Genomic DNA, 13,086 nt, shown 5'->3' on the forward strand with positions numbered 1-13,086 from the left:
GAAAGACTCGACGTGTCATGCGAGTCTAGGGGATTAGTGGACACGCATAGACTCGCCGAGTCACCCAAGTGCACTCGGCGAGTCAGGTCAAAGTTTGACCATTGACTTTTGTTGACTTTGAGGGTTTGGTCAACGTTAGGGTCTTTGTATCAAGGGAGGGGTAAAATGGTCTTTTACCCTTTTGAGGATGCCAAGAGAGGGTTGAGTCTAGTCTCGAGAGTTATATTTATGAGAGTATTTACTTTATGTGATTAGGCGGAGGCTAGACCATATTTCTACCGAGTCAAAGATTTACCGAGACATCTGAGGTGAGTCTTCTCACTATACTTACCTAGAGTGGTAACAGAGTTATGTGCTAGTGTACTGTTGAGTTATGTGCCAGTGAATTTGTATGCTATTTATGTGTTATTGTGATATGTGATATGTATGATTCAGAGTTTCCAAAGATAGGACCAGTGGGTCCATAGAGTTAGGGCTAGAGAGCCTACAGAGAGTTGGGACTGGAGGGTCCCATTGAGACACACTGACCAGAGGGTTGGCAGAGCTATAGCCTTGAGTGGCTAATATGTGTTAGAGTGGTATTTTGGGGAACTTACTAAGCTTGTATGCTTACAGTGTTATGTGTTATGTGTTTCAGGTATCAGTGATGATCGTGGGAAGGCGTCGAGATGATTCGTACACACACATGGAGTTTTATGTATTTTGATCTTGGAAAATGTTTTGTGAACAGAGATATGATACAATGAGATTTTATTAATAAATGTGAATGAAAAATGTGTTTCGGAAATGTGAAAATTGTTTTAATTTTTACGGTGTTACACACAACCACAAATTGATCAATCAAGATTGTATGCATCTTTCAAGAGCTAAACATCAGTTGGATATTGTTGATCAAACTTTTATACATAAGCTTTCGAGTGCAAAGGTGGGGGCAACTACAGCATATAGGCTAATGTGCGTTATAAAAGGAGGATGTGAATTTATTGGTGGACTAGAGATAGATTGGAAAATTTTTACAAGGTATATAAATTGTCACATCGGGGGCACTAATGCAAATTTGTTGATTACAAAGCTTTAGAATCATCAATAGAATGTTACAAATTTTGCATACGAATACAGATGTGACAAGAAGCAGTTAAATGCTCTCTTTTGGGCTAATGATACTTCAAAACAAAACTTTGAGTTATTTGGGGACGTTGTTTCGTTTGACGCAACATATCGTACAAAGTTGTATTTATTCTAGAATTATAAACATTTTTTAGTTATATATTCTAATGGTCTTTTTTTGTGTTTTTTTAGGTATTGTATGGTATTTGTACATTTTACTAGCATTGATAATCACAAAAGGTGCATCACTTTTGGAGTTGGTTTGTTGTGTAGAGAAGATACAAATTCCTATATTTGGTTACTTCGGTCATTCTTGAAGTGTTTTGGAAAAGCACCAATCATGGTCGTGACCAATCAAGATCCAGCAATGAAAAAAGCTATTGAGATAGTATTGCCATACATAAAACATAGATTTTGTATGTGGCATATCACAAGTAAACTTCCATTAAAGGTACTAACATTATTGTTATATTCTTATCAATATAAATATGACATTATGTTCAATATAAATATGACATTATTGTTCGTTTCTTATCAATATTAAATGGCAGTTTTTTTAATTAGAATAATATATTAAATGAAATGCCTTTTTATATTGTATTATATTCTATCAGAATATTAAATGAAATATTTTTTGTAGTTAGGATAATATATTAAATGAAATGTCTTTTTGTATTATATTATATTCTAACAGAATAATATATGAATTGTTTTTAAAGGTAAGTTGGGAAACAATGAATGAATCGAATTTTAAGGCAGACTTCAATAGTATAGTATGGGACTCCAAAATTCCTGTGAAAGATTTTGAAATGAGATGGGATGCATTAATGGTAAAATATAAGTTACAAGACAATAAATGGATGAAAGATGTTTGATTTGAGAAGCAGTTGGATTCCAACCTATTTTAAGGATGTACCAATGTCAGGTCTAATGAGAACAACTCTCGGTCGGAAAGTGAGAATTCAGCATTCAGTAGGATATCGCATCATGGTTATACGTTAAACCATTTCATGAATGCTTTTGAGTCTGTTATGAAAAGGCAAAGGAATAATCAGATCAAATTTGATTTTGATACATCTACTATAATTCCAATCATCAAAACACATCTTGAAGATATGGAGAAACATGCATCTATGGTATATACCAAGACTATTTTTCTCATGGTGCAGAGCGAGATTCTTCATTCACTTATTTCTTGTTCACAAAAGAGTGTTACTTTAGGCGTTGTTTTCGACATATGCATTGTCAAACATAAAAGAACAAATATATCAAAGAAGAAAGTGGTAGTTGAGAAAAAAAAAGTTGACATCGATTGTGAATGGAATTTTAACACAAGTGAATGTGATTTCGAGGTAATGTTGACATTTTATAATTCTAATATTATAATTTTTATTACTAAATTATTGTCTTTAATTTTTTTTTATATTATTCTAATTTTTCTTTTTAGAATATACTTAATATTCTAATACTTTTGAAAAATATTCTAATTTTTCTTTTTTGAAAATAATTAATATCCTAATACTTTTGAAACAGGTTGAATTCAACTGAGAAGATCCAACGGTGAAATGTTCATGCATGCTTTTTGAGCGGTTTGGAATTTTTTGTAGACATATCTATTATATGACAGCTAGTTATGTTCTATTCATATGTGAATATAACATACATATTCAGAAATGAATATTTGAATAAAACATATATATTCACATTTTTTATTGACATTTGAATATTTTTTTTTTGTTAATTCATATGTGAATGGAACATATATAAGTCATTTTTGTTGTATTCAGATTTGAATAATGTATGTATGACAGCAAGTTATGTTCTATTCATATGTGAATATAACAAAACATATTCGCAAATGAATATTTGAATAAAACATATATATTCACATATCAATATGTTTTGTTATATTCATATGTGAATAGAACATATATAAGTCATTTTTGTTGTATTCACATTTGAATATTAGTTTTGCTTGTGTTCAGAAGTAAACAAAACATATCAAAACAAAATTATCTTTAGTATGTTCATTTTTTGTTGTGTTTTTAAGTGATCTCATCTAAAAGTTAATCAGATCTACCTTTTTTATTTGATCTTGTTTTTCGGTTATATGTATGCTTCACTGTTGGTGTTGTTTCTGTAAGTGTAAGTAGTTAATATTAGGGAAAAATAAGCGAAATGTGAAGTAACGTTTATATTTTGACAGAATAGTTCGAATAAGTATTAAAAATGAAGAGATGATGTAAAATCGTTTATATATCAAGTAATAATGGATGATTTTTACAAAAAATCCAAGTAAATCAAGTAATAACAAAGGAGGGTTACGAGAATAAATGATTATCACAAAAAATTGAAGTAAACAACCTATTTTTGAAGAATGAACAGTGTGAAAACAATATTTTTAGTTCTAAATCAAGTAATAATCAACGAAGATTACGAAAAATTTCAAGTAATGAAGTGATAATTTTTAGAAATGAGTATAAATCGTTAAAAATTGGAGAAAAAACGCCGATACCTTTCATTGTCAAGAGCGATGAAATGGTCTCGTTCATGTTTTCATCCGAAGACATTTTTCTTCTGCAAATGGTTTTCTTCTTATCGATGTTTCTGAAAATGGTTTTCGTGTTATGGGGTATCGAAGAGGGAAATGATGGGTTTCTGTCCAGATTTGACGTATGGTGATATTACTGAAGTGCACTAACCGTTTAATTTTTTAGGTTATTTACAAATTTGTCACTGCTTATTAATGTGTTTTGATTATTTATAAGTTTGTCACCATGCGTTTTTTAAACTTATTGAATGATTGAGCTAAGAATGGTTCCTTCATTTTCAACATTTTTTTCTCAATTGAACTCTCTCTCTCTCTCTCTCTCTCTCTCTCTCTCTTTATATATATATATATATATATATATATATATATATATATATATATATATATATATATATATCTCTATTCTAATAAATGAATAGTTTTTAATCTCCATTTGACATGTGTCACTCTAATACAACTCTTCATTAATATAATGTCACATGTCAAAGAGATATATTAGACAACACTTTAAAATCCAAATTTACTTTTTCTAATTATATGTTAAATTTGAAGTTATAATAACTTTAAAAATTTGGTATATCTCATAATTAATGATTTATTTAAAGTAATTGATAAATAATTTATGAATTTTTCCTATGAAAATTTAATTTATTTTGTAATTATGGTTCCCACGGGTTATAAACTAATATATATATATATATATATATATATATATATATATATATATATATATATATATATATATATATATATATATATATATATATATATATATATATATATAATAAAACGATCAAGATCATGCCATGATCGATTTATGGACAAGATCCGGCAAGAATGAAGGTCATAAAATATCGTATGATCGTTAATAGGCACGTTTGTGAGTTGCTAATCCTTACTTTTTGATCTAAAAGGTTGTGTGTGTTACTTCTATTTTGATCGCCATAGATTTTTGTTATGAGATCATGTGTCAAATTTTGCTTTATTTGTAGAAGTTGAAGAGATTGAGTAGAAGAATCTAATATTAATTTAAAAAGAGAAATGATATCGATACAACTTTTATAATGTTATATTTAATAGTTTATTTATATTTTATGTTTTAAGCTTATTGCTCCTATTTTAAATATTTTATACAATTGATGGATTGATATAGTTATACATTTATTTATTTTAATTTTTTTTAAACAGCAAATATGTTCTCTATGACATGGTATTTTTCTTTGATATGGTCCAAAGATATTCGTATTTACTCTTTGAATCTTAGAAAATAAAATAACGTCGTACAGAAAACCACAATCTTAATACATATTGATTATCATTTAAGAAAAGAAACATCTTCTAAAATCTTAAGAAAATTTGTTCCAAATTATTATATTAGCTAGAAAATTAGGGGGGTGTGTGTGTTTGGGTGGGGGGGGGGGGGGGGGGGGTCACGAGAATATGTATTTTTATAATCAACATTATGGATTACTCAATGATCGCATTAGTTTATATTCAATGTTGATATTTTTTTTCTCGGTTATAAGAAATTCAATATGGGATAATCCTTAAGAACATTTAATTCAATTCATGCACAAAACCAAAAATGTACATTGTATATGATTGCTCAAGACCTTGAGACACATCCACAACTAGTGAAATATGATTATATGTACTTATACATGCGAAAATAGAAACGATTAACAAAATTTGTAGATTTTGTTATCAGTAATGTTATTTTTTGGAAACAATCGTTGAGAAGTTGAGAAGTTCAAGCTGCATGGCAAAACTAACTTGACAGACAACTTGGCTATAAGCTATCCATGCAGTACGGGGTGTCACGGGGTGTCAGACAACTTGGCTTTCATGCAACGTGAGTTGTCCTCAGAAAGACCCAAACTCCACATGTTTATATATTACTCAACTCTAATCATGTTTTTCATTGCATTCTATATCCAAAATTATATAGAGGTTTTGAAGCGCTCTCCCAAACCCCATAGGGGTGCGACCCCTTTGACCCCCACATTTTGTAGTAATTGGGATCAAACTCATAATATATATAATTGTGCGTTTCATACCATCTAAAAAATTATATTATATCATTAGTTTAGTCTTGCAGTCACTTGTGTTAATTCCAATTAACTAGAAGATCTTTAGCACTAAAATCAACACCATATTAAATGTTGTGCTCTATAAATGTTTGAAAAAAATATAAAATTAACAAATCAAACACTACAAATAATAATAGAAAGTAAACTCTTTCAATGGTAGATACCATAACAAACCAACACCATATAAGAAACAAATGGTGGTGGTGAAGATGACGCTTGGTGGACCTCTTAACAATTGTATCTCGTTATATACAAATCGTTTTAATATAGAATGTAATTCAAATAATACTTTCATCAACATTCGAAAAGCTTACAACATTTTTATTAAGATAAATAATATAAATATGCATCACAATCCAACGTATTATATGTTACGTGGTTAGTGGACATTTATGTAACTTTAAAATGAAAAAAAATATATTTTAATCCACATTTAAATAGTGTATTTACTATAGAGTAAGGTTATTAAGTTCCAAATTTTATGGAAGATCGTTTTAAATTTTGCAAGATCATTATCATACAATCAGATAGTAATTGAAAGATACTAAAATGTACTAGTCTTCAAATTTGTTTGCATTATCTTGTTTACGAAATACACATTAATAGTTATATTGATTAAAGCACCGATGATTTAGTTAACTTCAACTTTTTAAGGATAGAAATATAATTCTTGTTACTACAACCCGTAAAAATTAGGAAGTAAATATGAAAAACAAAAAAAAAAAGAAAAAAAAAGATAATCGTTATTATATACTGCAAGATCATAAAAAATATGAGTGTCATGTGCTCTACGTTTTTTTGAAACGGCAAACAATTATATATTTTTTCATATCCTTAGGATTGAACTCAAGACCTCATAGTTAGTTGTTAATTTAAACCTTCGTTTCAGCATGCTTTACGTAATTCAAGATGAATGAATAAGGTGGTTATATTCAATGAAAATTTTGACTGATAATAGATTTTTGGGACTCACTATATAATAAAGACTAAAGATGTTGGATAAGATTGAAATTTTGAGATCACAATTTAGATCTAAATGGTAGAGATCATTTTTCATTTATAGAATCTTAGACTCTTAATATTTCAAGATCAAGAGTGAGATCTTAATGAAGATGCTATAGAAAAATATAAAATAAATAGTCAGTTTGATAATATCTTTAAAAAAAAATCAATTTTAACATAAATGCAAATAAGATTGCATAACATGTAGGGTTGAACAATTATTATCTTCTAAAATCATCTAAGTGAAATATTAAAACAATTATAAAATTATATTGTTGAGTAATAAAACAGTATTTTATTTTAAAAATTATAATGCTAAAGATAAAATATAATTTATTTTAAGTAAAAAAGAATGAAATTTACCAGGGAAAACTTTAAAGTATCACTTATTTTTACCATAAATTATATTTCCATATTTAGATAATAATATTGCATCGATTTTATACGACTTTTTAAATTATTCTTTTCTTCATTAAATTTAGTTTTCGATAAATTAAAAAATTAAATTTGGTCTGCACACAAATATTAATTGAACTTTCCGCCTATAGTGCGTGTTCTCGAAAGGCTCCAGGCATCTTCTCTTTCATGCTGTTTTTGTGTTAGCGTTTATCAACCCCTCACCCCACCCCACCTCCCTCTGTTTTCTTTATGTTGCTATAATCGATAACAATGGCTGTTCAAGCTCAATACCCATCAAATGTTCTTCTTCTCAACAGGTTGTTGTATTCTTCATTTTTTCTTTTTTCAGAAGTTGCTTTTTATTTATGATTCTGTTTTCTCAAATGGATGTGTTTCGATTGAATTACAGAGGTGTAGGAGAAGGGAAGAACGAAGATTGTTCATTGCAGTTACAATCACAACCAGGTGGACCAACTGCGACTTCTTCGAGATTTGTTGATGATCAATCCGCTAATCACATATTTTTCAGCGATTTCCCAGGTGGGTGTTGAATTGTTCATCGATTTCTTCATGTGTATTTGGATTTTTAACAGAATAGTTATGTTGGATTGTGTAGGTGAGAGTGGTGGTGTTAATCCAAGGAAAAGAAGAAGAGACTTTGATATGAATCAATTGATGTCTATTATTCATCAACAACAGTTTCATAATCAACTGGTAGATGTTACACAGCTCCGTTCGAGAAACGTCGACGTTTCCACTGGTCTCCGATTAGCTTTTAACGATCAACAACATTCTCTTTCTTCTCAGTCCTCTGTTTTACCATTATTCACGGAAGATTTGACAACACAAATCAACCGACAACGAGATGAAATCGAGCATTTTCTTCAAGCTCAGGTAATACCCTTTCGCCGGAATACCAAAATACTTTTATGAGGTTGATTTGTTTTTCGCAAAAAACCGATGCTGAAGATTGAGTTTTATATTAGGGAGAAGAGCTACGGCGTACGTTAGCAAACAAGAGGCAGATGCACTATAGCGCACTACTCCGGGCGGCGGAGGAATCGGTTTCGCGGAAAATGAAGGACAAAGACGTCGAGGCGGAGAAAGCCGCGCGACGTAACGCTGAGCTGGAGGCTCGGGCGGCGCATCTCAGCGCGGAGGCACAGGTCTGGCAGGCGAGGGCGAGGGCACAGGAGGCGGAGGCGGCGGCGTTACAGTCGCAGCTGCAACAGGCTATTGTGAGCGGGAGGCGAGGAGGGTGTTGTGTAGGGGAAGGTGAGGAGGTCGGGCAACGATTCGCCGACGGTGAAGCGGAGGACGCCGAATCGGCGTATATTGACCCGGAACGAGTCGTGTTAGCGAGTGGACCCGGTTGTAAAGCGTGTGGAAAACGAGTCGCCTCAGTGGTATTGCTGCCGTGTCGACATCTGTGCGTTTGTACAGAGTGCGACGGTGTCGTTTCGGCGTGCCCGTTATGTCTTACTTTCAGAAGCTCTAGCATTGAAGTCTACATGTCATGATGTGGGCCCTTAATAAGCCCAATATTGAACAAGCCCAATTACATGATAACTAAAGGGTAAATGTGGAATTTGACAGAAATAAAAAGAAAAAATAAAATAAAATATGTTTAGAAGAATATTCAATAAAAAACAAAAAAGAAAAAGCATAACTCCTTAGATCACTTTCTTTCTTTAATGTTATTTTTCTTGCATTGTCTTTGGGTTATGAATCTGTTAATTCCCATTTTACCCCCAACAAAAAAAAAACTGTTTTGTTTCCTTGTAGGTGTAGATGGCCAAAATGTCAGGTGTCATTGTGTAATTTTTTATTTTCTTTTTTGTAATTTTAAATTTATATTTTATTCTTTTATTTTAAATTTTTTCTTCAAATGAACATTCGGATATTACTTTTGTAGTGGGAATTTAAGCCAAATTGAACATTTGAATATTTTATTTTGGAATAGATACTTTATACTAAATATTTGAATTTTCATTAGCCAAAAGATAAAATATGAAATATTTTAGAATGCATAAATTTTGGAAATTTTAGTTGATATGAGAAGACAAGCATTTTCTTTAATTAAAAACGATGGCATTTTTTTTTATTGTTGGTGTGAGTTGGAAATTATATAAAATAGATAACATGTAAAAATAGATGTCAATAAACTTTTTTCACCATGTATTATCATTTTTGTTATATCAAGTTCTTTAGGAATTATGATTTTACATTTACCACTTTTTTATGAATGATAAATTAATCCAAATTACAGAAATGACTAATGTGTACGGTGGAAAAATATAGGGTAAATTACACCATTGGTCCCTTGTGTACATGTCGGAAATCGTGTTTAGTTTCTATTTTCAAAAATTAATTCGGACAGTCCTTGGTTGTTATTTTTCTTGCACGGTTATTCCTATAGATGTTAACCGTTAAATGCTTTCGTTTAAGCTCCCCACGTGACTTGTACGTAGGGCATTTTCATCTTTTCCGGGTGTGTGTCCCTTCTTAAAGCCGTTGTACCTTAAAAGCATACAAAACATTGCCTCCCTCTCTTTATCTGCTATCGTCTCCTTCCTTTCCTCTTCTTGTTCGATCGATTTCTTCCAACTTGATAGCAATGATCGATATTAAATGCAATTGTGGAGCCATTGCAACGATTCACACATCTTATAGCAAAAGAAACCCTAGGAAACACTACTATGCTTGTATTTCTCGAGGATTTGTCGGGAGTGCCTCCTGAGAGGCAGGGTGAGTTTCAGATTGATATGATTCTGGTTATGACACCGATAGTCAAGGCGCCCTATCGCTTAGCACCTCCATAGATGCATGAGTTGTCTACACGGCTGTAGGAGCTGTTAGACAAGAGATTCATCAGACTGAGCAATCCTCCGTGGGGAGCACCGATTCTGTTTATGAAAAAGAATGATGGTTCACACAAGATGTGCATTGACTATTGGAAGTTAAACTAGCTGACAGTGAAGAACCGTTATCTACGTCCGAGGATTAATGATATATTTAACCAGCTTCAGGGTGCATCTTGGTTCTCTAATATCGATTAGAGATCAGGTTATCATCAGATGAGAGTCAGAGATGAGGATGTGCAGAAGATTGCCTTTAGGAATCGATATGGTCATTATGAGTTCGTGGTAATGCTATTTGGGCTCACCAATGCACTGGTAACGTTCATGGATCTCATGAGCCGAGTGTGCAAGTCAATGATGGATTGGTTTGTGATAGTGTTTATCGATGATATCCTAGTCTACTCTAAGACTATAGAGCATCATGAAGAGCATTTATAAGAGGTATTGGAGACCTTGAGGAGGGAGAGGTTTTATGCTAAGTTCTTTAAATATGACTTCTAGTTGCGTAAAGTGCAATTTTTGGGGCACGTCGTCAATAAGAAGGGTATATTGGTCGATCTGGCCAAAATTGAAGTAGTTATGCAGTGGGAGGTTCCGAGGATACCATCTGAGATTTGGAGTTTCCTTGGCCTACTCGGTTATTATCGGAGGTTCATTCAGGATTGCTCCAAGATTGTTGTTCCCTTGACCCGTTTGACGAAGAAGAATGTTCCTTTCTGGTGGGGGCCTGATCATCAAGCAACTTTTGAGACTTTGGCGAAAAAAATTATGTGAGGCCCAAATTTTAACCCTTCCTGAGGGGATGGATGGCTTTGTGGTGTATTGCGATGCGACATTTATGGGTTTGGGTGTAGTGCTTATGCAGAGGGGTCATGTAATTATGTATGCATTGAGACAGATGAAGCCTCAGGAGACGAACTATCCTACGCATGATTTGGAGTTGGGGGTTGTGGCTTTTGACCTCAAGATTTGGAGGTATTATTTGTATGGGGTAAGGTACACTATTTATACTTATCACAAGAGCCTGAAGTATTTAATAGATTGGCCGAACTTGAACGTGAGACAACTGAGATGGTTGGATGTGGTGAAAGTCAGTGTTCTAAAAGGCGCGTCATGGCGTGAGGCGTGGCTTCGCTGTTACGAAAAGCTTCATAACGTTGCTGTTAGGCGTGGCGCATGGCAAGGCGTGATATGGCACGCAATGGCGCGTTATGGCGTCTTATGGCGCGTGTTTTTTCGTTTGAGACATAGTTTTTTACTCTTTGTTATGTCTTTTCAAATCGGAGATACAAGTATTGTGGTTTTTGTTAACTTTTTGTTATTAGTTATTGATCTAACACTTCTAAAAAGTAGTTATATTTAATATAAATTTATATTTATGTGGTAACATAATTTTAAATTAATACAAAATCGCCGCCTTACATCACGCCTTGAAAAACGTCATGGCTCGCCATGGCTCGTTAAGCTTGAGGCTTGGCCTTGCCGCCATGCCACGCCTCACGCCATTTAGAACCTTGGTGAAAGTTAAGATTGCAAGATATTATACCATACTGGGAAGGCCAATATTGTGGCCGATACCTTGATTCACAAGGTAATGAGTAGACCCATTGAAGATCTGTATTTGAGGATGGTTATTATTTCACCACTGTTGGATTTGATCAAGAAAGCTCAAGTAGAGGGGTTAAAGAAGGAAAATTGGAAGGAAGTGAGAATCAGGGGTTAGATTCCGCTATTTAACAGGGACAATCATGGATTATTGACTCCGTGAAAGACAGTATGGGTCCCGGTTGTTGGTGGGGTTAGGCACACGTTATTGGAGTAAGCTCATAAGTCGAAGTTTTTAATCCACACATGGGCCACAAAGATGTATAGAGACTTGATATTAAGTTAGTTGTGACCCTTCATGAAAAGGTAGATATCATGGTTTGTGGAGCGGTGCTTGACTTTCCGAAAAATCAAGGGCGAACATCAAAGACCCCAAGACAAAATGCAGTCGTTACCCATTCCCATCTGGAAATGGGAAGAGATCACCATGGATTTTATTACGAAGTTACGAGGACGGCTCGTGGGGTTGACCTTATCTGGATAATTGTGGACAGACTGACCAAGAGTTCTCATTTCATCCCTATCGTTGAGAGTATATCTGCCGAGAAGTTGGTTAACATCTACATCAGGGAGGTAGTCGTTCGACACGGGGTACCAGATTCGGTGGTTTCTGATCGCGATGTTCACTTAACCTCTAGGTTTTGTCGGAAATTCGATGACGAGTTGGGTACTCAGCCACGTTTCAGCACTGCATACCACCCTCATACCGACATACATAATGAGCGGACAATTCAAATTCTCGAGGGTATGCTCAGGGCATGCATATTAGATTTTAGCGGGAGTTAGGACACTTATCTTCCATTGGCCGAGTTCTCCTATAACAAAATTTACCATGTCAATATTAATCGACCTCCCTTCGGGATGCTTTAAAGGAAAAGATGTCAAACCCCGGTTTGTTGGGTCAAGGTAGGGCATCGAGTTATAGAGAGTACTGAGGTGGTACTCAGGACCATAGAGTTGATACAACAGCTACACAATCGGCTTAAGACCGCGTAAAGCCACCAGAAGAGCTATGTTAATCGGAAATATTCAAACCTCAAGTTTCAGGTAGGAAATTTTGTGCTTCTAAAGTTGTCACCTTGGAAGGTGTCATCCGGTTCTGGAAATAGGGCAAGTTAGGCCCCATATATGTTGGTACAATAAGAATTATCGTCGAGTGGTTAAGGTTGTGTATCGATTGGATCAACCTAATGATATTAGTCAGATCCACAACACTTTTCATGTATCTCAGTTGCGGAAGTGTTTAGCTGATAATTCTATAGTGGTTCCTTTGGACAACATTCTGGTTGACGAGCGTCTTAATTATGTAGGGAGACCGATTGGTATCCTTGATCGAAAGACGAAGACCTTGCGCAACAAGGTGGTAAGGTTGGTGAAGGTGCAATGGAAGCACCGGAAGGGTTCAGAGTGGACATGGGAACCAGACGATGAGATGAGGGAGCCCTACCTAGAGTTATTTGTTGCAGTGGAC

The 13,086-nt window shown here is 33.9% G+C and overlaps 1 protein-coding gene across 1 annotated transcript; it reads left to right on the forward strand.

Annotated features, from left to right (window-relative positions):
* Nucleotides 1-7,291: 7,291 nt before the first annotated feature.
* Nucleotides 7,292-8,691, forward strand: LOC145057102 (BOI-related E3 ubiquitin-protein ligase 1-like). The gene is made up of 4 exons (XM_079004874.1): nt 7,292-7,466; nt 7,559-7,689; nt 7,766-8,043; nt 8,136-8,691. The coding sequence occupies exons 1-4, from the start codon at nt 7,420-7,422 to the stop codon at nt 8,667-8,669; spliced, it is 990 nt and encodes a 329-aa protein (XP_078861000.1). The 5' UTR covers nt 7,292-7,419; the 3' UTR covers nt 8,670-8,691.
* Nucleotides 8,692-13,086: the final 4,395 nt, after the last annotated feature.

Source organism: Lactuca serriola, chromosome 6 (genome assembly GCF_051521515.1).
Source record: "Lactuca serriola cultivar US96UC23 chromosome 6, Lser_US96UC23_V15, whole genome shotgun sequence".
NCBI classification, from domain to species: domain Eukaryota; kingdom Viridiplantae; phylum Streptophyta; class Magnoliopsida; order Asterales; family Asteraceae; genus Lactuca; species Lactuca serriola.